Source organism: Trachurus japonicus, chromosome 19 (genome assembly GCF_045865225.1).
Source record: "Trachurus japonicus isolate A0001 chromosome 19, Traja_1.0".
In the NCBI taxonomy this organism is placed as follows: domain Eukaryota; kingdom Metazoa; phylum Chordata; class Actinopteri; order Carangiformes; family Carangidae; genus Trachurus; species Trachurus japonicus.
In genome coordinates, this window is record NC_140925.1 from 1854801 (window position 1) to 1862352 (window position 7552).

Below are 7552 nucleotides of genomic sequence, written 5' to 3' on the forward strand. Positions count from 1 at the left end.
ATTGGATATAGATGAACAGATGAAGATGTATTTGGCTCTTTGGTTCATTCACTGTAGTTTAGTTTATTCTAGTCACATTGTGTGGAAACGTCAGTGAGCAGCTGTTTCACTAAATCACATCACTGATTATTAACAGTAGAAAAATACAGGAAAAAAAAGTTAAATTCTGAATGAAGTTTGTTTCTCTTTGTCTCTTTGACACTGAGCTCAGATCCACACTGCAACAACTCAAACATCTTTCCAAGAATATTTGTCCTATTTCTAGTCAAAATGTCATTTCTAGTCAAGACAAATCTCATTCTACTTAAAATGAGACTCATCACATTAAAAAGTAGCTTGTTTTTAGACACTTTTTACCTCTTTCAAGTAGATTTCCACTTGGAATAAGTAGAAAAATCTGATAGTGGATCAAGTTTTTCTTTCTTATTACAAACACAAAAAAACCTGCTTTCACTGGCAGATTTTTCGACTTATTTCAAGTGAAAATTAGTTTGAAACAAGTGAAAATGATCTAAAAACAAGTTCATTTTTAGGTGATGAGTCTTATTTTAAGTGGAAAGAGATTAGTTTTGACTAGAAATGAGACATTTTGACAAGGAATAAGACAAATATTCTTGGAAAGATTTTGAGTTTTTGCAGTGCAGGTGTTTCCCTCTGCAGGCTGAATCAGCTGATTCAAGATGGAGAGAGCGTCAAAGTTTTCATGGTTTCTTTCAGTTGATAATCTGTGAAAATGAGTCGGAAACTTAAAACATCGTCGTTGTCACCTCCGGCTGCAGTTTTTCTTTGTGTTTTTCCTCATAGTTTGTTGCAGCGTTTAACACAGATCGTCTCCCCTGTTGTGTTTTATATTGGAGCAGATTTTGTCTCATTATCGAACAAAATCTGTTTCTGCAGCACAAAATATCAAAAAGCTGCTGATTCGTAATCTCATTCAGTTTAAGAATCTTTTGCTGAACGAGTAAAACCTTTTATCTGTTCATTTATTTATAGTTTTATAATCATTACAGGAACCATGAGAGGCAGGAACACAATCACGGCTTAATTTATTACACAAAGTCAACAATGAGAAAGTAAATGTTTGGTTTGGTGTCACAGCCAACTTCAGTGTTTCTGCTGCATCGACAGGAAGTTCAGACGTCTTTTAAAGATGTTAAAAACAGCTGGATGTGACTGATACAGATGTGTTTGACCAAAACTGATCAGGTTTATTGATCCTGGTAATACCCATCACCCATCACCTGTCACCTGCTGCTGCTGCTTCTGTTGTTTCTGCTGTTCAATGTCTCGTTCATATTTTGGTTTTAGTGACCTTTTATTTTGAAGTTTACAAGCGAGCTGATTGGCTGCCTTTTGCTGGTTAGATTTACTCATTTAGTGACCATAAACACATGAAATAAGACTTTAAAGGGATAGTTCAACATTTTGGCAGATTGGTCCATCGCCATAATCCCTATAGTCATAGCAGTGGGTTCGTTACCTTTAATTGTCAGTGCAAGCTGTTTTTAGAACGGCGGAGCAGAGCCGTGAGCTGCTCAGAGCTACGCTACGGAGGCTCATGGGATTTCTTGGTTTCCCTCATCAAACTCATCAAATACACAATCCAACAACTCCACAACGCTCTGGTGGACAAGTTGTGAGCTGCACATTCACCACGCTATGAGATAATAACACAACGTTACCACACAGAGTTGTTTTAGAGGGAAATTCAGAGACTGTTGATGAAAAACTGTTCCTGAAGGCAACGTGCATCAGCGGTTTTGCATGAATTTCCCTCTAAAACAACTCTGTGTGGTAACGTTGTGTTATTATCTCATAGCGTGGTGAATGTGCAGCTCACAACTTGTCCACCAGAGCGTTGTGGAGTTGTTGGATTGTGTATTTGATGAGTTTGATGAGGGAAACCAAAGAAATCCCATAATGAGCCTCCATTGGTAGCGTAGCTCTGAGCAGCTCACGGCTCTGCTCCTCTGTTCTAAAAACAGCTTGCACCGACAATTAAAGGTAACGAACCTACTGCTATGACTATAGGGATTATGGCAATGGGGCCAATTTGCCCAAATGTTCAACTATCCCTTTAATTGACACATTAATGAGTTAATTACTAATTAAATGAATAATCCTCTGTCTCTCAGTCACAGGTACTTCACTCCTCCAGCCAGAAAGACCAGAAGCCACTGATGGACTCGGTCCTTCTGCCGCCGCCGCCAACACCGCTAAACCAAGCTCCGCCTCCAGCCAACCGTTGCTCCAAGATCCCCGCCGACGCCAACACCGCTGACCCCGCCCCCGAGGACAGAGGGGATGATGGGAAAAGACCGAGGAGGGAGGAGAACAAGAGAGAGACGAAGGAGAAGAGAGGAGGAGGAGGAGGAGGAGGAGGAGGAGGTCGATGCCTGAGGCCGCCTCAGCCCTCTAAGCTCCACCTCTTCCAGTCTCTGTCGCCCAAACCACCAGACCCCTCCCCCGCCGCCACCGCTGCTGCTGCTGCCCCGCCCCCGAAGACCAGGAAGCCCCGGCCGCTGTCGATGCCCCTCTACCCGGAGAGCAGCGCCTCCTCCTCCGGGGGGAAGCTGAAGGCGCCGGCCTCTTACTCCTCCTACTCCCGTCTGCCCAAACCAAAGAGCCACTGACAAGGGGGCGTCGGCCTCGGAAAGAAGTGGGCGTCGCCTTTAACAAAGCTTCCTAACATGCAGCTAGAGCTCTGGAAAAGAGAGTAACGACACCTCCATTGACTCCCGTGGTAAGGGTTTAAGGGTTTAAGGGTTTAAGGGTTTAAGGGTTTAAGGGTTTAAGGGTTTAAGGGTTTAAGGGTTTTGCCCCCCTAGTGGCAGGATATGGGTATTGCAAAAGCGCCCAGAAAACCCATTCACTCCAATGTGTGTGTGTTGCCCACTTGCTGGTAAATTGATGAAAACGACCGTGTTTTTGTTTTTAGGTGTCTTGGTCATATCAAATTATACTTATAATTTGTTTATTACAAAATGTAAATTGAAACATTAATGTAGACAACTCTTTTTTTTACTGGCCTATGTGTTAATGTTTATCTGTAAAGGATCCTGAATGATGCTATTAACGTGGGTGATCTATAAATGTCCTTAAATGATTGAAAACACCACACTTGCTCATTCACCAACAATGCAGAGATGTCAGTTCTTGGGCGCTTTTGCAAAACCCATATTCCTCCACCAGGAGGCGCTCCCATTGGACTAGAGCACTGGAAAAGAGAGTAAGGACAGCATTGGTCAATAATTTAAGGACATTTATAGATCACCCACGTTAATAGCATCATTGAGGATCCTTTACAGATAAACATTAACACATAGACGAGTAAAAAAAACAAAAAACAAAAAAACAGTTGTCTACATGAATGTTTCAATCTACATTTTGTAATAGACAAAATCTAAGTATAATCTGATATGACCAAGACACCTAAAAACAAAAACACGGCCGTTTTCATCAATTTACAAGCCAGTGGGCAACACACATACATTGGAGTGAATGGGTTTTCTGGGTGCTTTTGCAATACCCATATCCTGCCACTAGGGGCGCAAAACCCTTACTCTCTTTTCCAGTGCTCTACTAACACGCAGCGACATGAAGTTTCCCACTTCACCCGTCTTCAGTGGTTAGAAGCTTCCTGTCCTCATAAACACTCTCACTCTCCTCATAATTGAATCTGTTCATGTTTATTTAGTTTATTTATTCATTGATTATTTAATGGATGAATTGAGTTTCGGTCTAAAACACCAGTGCAGAGCTGGCTGTTGATTGGTTGGTTGATTGATTGATTCGCTCGCTGTGTGTTAGGAACCTCGTCCACTGGTCCACATGTCCAGCACAGCATGGAGCCTCCGACCCAAACACTGAATGACTTCACCTGCACTGCAAAAACTCTACATCTTTCCAAGAATATTTGTCTTATTTCTTGTCAAAATGTCTCATTTCTAGTCAAAACTAAACTCTTTCCACTTAAAATAAGACTCATCACCTAAAAATTAACTTGTTTTTAGATCATTTTCACTTGTTTCAAACTAATTTTCAATTGAAATAAGTTTTTTGTGCTTGTAATAAGAAAGAAAAATTTGCTTGAAAAAAGTAGAAAGTGTCTAAAAACAAGCTACTTTTTAATGTGATGAGTCTTATTTTAAGTATAATTAGATTTATTTTGACTAGAAATGACATTTTGAGTAGAAATAAGACAAATATTCTTGGTAAGATTTTGAATTTTGTACAGTGTGTTCATCGTCGAGTTTCTTTCTGCGGGATTTAAACGTTCTTCACTGTTTCTTCTGCTGCTGTTCATCAGAAAAAACTTCCTGAAGCCTCCAGGTCTGATCATCACTTTGTTCCTCTATACTTACTTTTATAAAACCTGTTCAAAGGAAGAGGAGGAGGAGGAAAAGGAGGAAGAGGAGGAAACATGTTGGAGTCGAGAGGTTTTTACAAACTCTGGCTGAACGCCGGCTTGTAGAAGTTGGTGAACGCCTCCTGAGATATTTATTTATTTATGTTTAGCTTGACGAGTGTTGGACATTTCACCGATTCATCACAGACGAGACTGTGGAGGTCCGAGGGCCGTGATTGGTCGGAGCTCGGATGTCTTCTGTGCTCTGATTGGAGCAGAAGACACGCCCACCCACCCAGGCACCACCGCTGCTGCTGCTGCTGCTGCTGCTGCTGCCGCTGCCGCTTGCTTTGATATAATTAACTTGTATATGCAAAAGAATATGCAACACAGTCGCGGGTTCGATCCCCACACACTGACGCTGCGTCCCGCCCACGTGCCCTCGAGCAGAGACGACGCTGAGCTGAAAATATGCAAAAAAAAAAACGAAACGAAAAACAAACTAAAAACTGAAGTTAGTAGTAGTTTCACATTTCACACGGGAGGAGGAATCTACAGACAATCTCACCGTCGCCCGAACGCCACACACACACACACACACACACACACAGATGTCTGTAAACTCACACACGACACAACGACAAACAACCGTAGATGAACTCCATTTCCCAGAATCCTCCTCTCCTCCTCTCCTCCAGTTTTCTCTTTCATTTCACTCGTCCAGGTTCAAACTAAACCTGCAGTTCATCGCCAGCGGCTCGTTAGTGTCACGTTAATTAGCCGAGTGTGTGTCATCATCAGATCATCGGATTAACGGTGGATTCACCGGGTGAAGGTCGTTTTATCTTAACGATGATTCATTAATAAAGAAAACGGGAGTTAATCTGCCGCAGCCAATTAAAACCCTCCGCTGATGAAACAGCTGGAAACACCTGGATTTGGTTTATTCTAAGTAATCTTTGTCTTTGTGTCGGTGAGATTCAGTTTAGAAACAAAGACTCAGACACAAATGATTCTTAAATGTTTATTATTTTATTAAATATTTAAACTTCACAGCTTCAAGAAGCTCCTTACAGCTGCTGCTCTGACTATGATGATGATGATGATGCACATCTGCAGAGCAGCTGGATACGATCTCATCTTCACCCGCGACACAGTGGACGTGGTCGTTAATGTTCACGCCTCATTTTTTTCGTGTCTTATTTTGAAATGTAGCCTATAGATTTTATTTGTACTTGACGGTGGTTTTTCTCCGTGACGAGGTTTAACTTGATCAAATATTGTAAATTATTTAGATCGAACGAGTGAAGCCCGGAACAAAGTTCAACACTTGATGGAGTCGGTCACACGGTGAATTAGTCAAAATGTTCATTTCCACAGTTTTTTTTGTCTTTTTAATCATCACTTGTTAATTGATTCACCTGACTCAACACAAAGGCAACTCTTCCTGCGCTGGTGTTTCACAATAAGAGTCTTCTAGACAATCAGAGGTCAAGTTTTTGATCTGCCAGAGGACTTTTAATGTGAAATACCTGTGCAGGAAGTGTTGAATTTGTATTTACAGCGACAATCAAACTGTCAAAAAGACGTCAAAGTAGAACGGAAACAGGAGCGATGAGGCTTTGAACCTCCGAAAAAGGAAAAAAAAGGAAGTAATAAAATCTAAATGTTAATTAATGTGTAGCCAGAAAGTTATTGTTTAGTTTTGTACCGGCTGGTGAAGTGGCTGCTTCAGGTCTGTGGAAATGTACATTACCCAGAATTCATGTCGTGACAGGTAAACATGGAGGTGTGTTGTGTCTGGAAACAGAAGCTGCTGTCGATAAAGTTTCAGTCTCTGTATTTACACGTATTTAAACAAGAGGTTAAATATCAGCTCAGTAGATAATCAATAATCAATCAATACTCACTCCTCATGTCTGTACTGCAATATCTGCAATATATCTGCAATATATCCTCTCTGCTGCGTCCTGTACTCACTCACTCACTCTCTCTCTGAGGGGAAATGCTCTTATTTTGAAAAACTTGAAGTACATGTGTTTTATTTTGACAGACTTCCTGCCGTTTCCTGTTTCCACCTGCTGGTTTTGCAGAATTTTGATTTTTGTGCAATAAACTCTGCAGAACTCAGTGTGTTACCTCGACACCGCCGCCGCCACGCTAACTCTTATTTATGTGACAAACTGTACAAAGTCTGATCCACTGTAATTATTATTATTATTATTATTATTATTATTATTACTGTTATTATTGTAATTAACAATGAATCGTGAGCTTGTAAAGCGTCTCAGTCTGAAAATGCACTTTAAATGAAATGATGTGGGGCTTCGTTCAGAGACATAAAAACGTCTCGACTGCTGCAACTTTTATTCTTTGTTTTGTTTTGTTTTGTTTTGTTTAGTTTCTGGACTCGCGCTGCGTTCAAGTCCAACGAAAAAAACCGACATCATGTCTTTGATTCAACATCCAATAATTTCACTTTCCAAAACAAATAAATATTTGTCGTGTCACATCTTTTCATGATCCTGCAAACACAAACGATCACAGCAGCGTCCTGAATTCCCACGGGAAGTGAATGCAGCGTCGACTCAGCTCTTCTCTCATTGGCTGATACAAGAATTTAAAAAAAAGAAAAAACACCAACAACCTAACCTGCTGAGTGTTTCCTCCTCACCGCTGGTGCAGAAGGTTTCATTGTCCTCCGTTATGATTGGCCGATACAGCCCCGCCCCCCCCTCTGGTTGGTTGCTCATTGGTTAATGTTCATGGTCTTCTTCTGTCATTGGCTGTGACGTCTCTGATGCTGCTGAGAAGCCGAACGCTGAAATAAAGATAATAAACACACAGATTGAGTTCATTGATGTTTTTTTATTTTTTTAATAATTCTTTTTAACCTGGTTGTCAAGGTAACCCAGTGAATTGATTGGTTAATGAGATGAACTGAGTTTAAATAACACGATGAAGAAGATGAAGAAGAAACTCATTGTCACCTGCAGATCATGAGGGACTTTTAATGTGAAACATTTTTTACAGGAAGTAGAAACGAATGGGTTTAAATTGTGAATAAAAACTAATAATATCTTTATAATATATAATTTTAAAACTTATAACAGGTGATAACCTTCATTAATTTTCATACACATATGATGGAGGGTAGAAGAAATTAATAAAGGTTTTATATGGAGAATGCTTATTACGTAAGCT

General features: G+C 40.6%; 1 protein-coding gene and 1 long non-coding RNA gene across 2 annotated transcripts in view; both read left to right on the top strand.

The window, feature by feature from the left end:
- The window catches only part of LOC146967113 (uncharacterized), a 33102-nt gene extending 30357 nt beyond the window's left edge, over positions 1-2745 (top strand). The window contains exon 15 of the mRNA XM_085762174.1: positions 2136-2745. Within this exon, the coding sequence (XP_085618300.1) occupies positions 2136-2633 (498 nt within the window). The 3' untranslated portion in view covers positions 2634-2745. The remainder of the gene's footprint in view (positions 1-2135) is intronic.
- A 1229-nt stretch (positions 2746-3974) lies between these two features.
- LOC146967114 (uncharacterized) lies at positions 3975-7191 on the top strand. The gene is made up of 2 exons (XR_015034411.1): positions 3975-4961; positions 5003-7191. It is a non-coding gene; the product is annotated as an uncharacterized LOC146967114 (long non-coding RNA).
- The last annotated feature ends 361 nt before the right edge of the window (positions 7192-7552 follow it).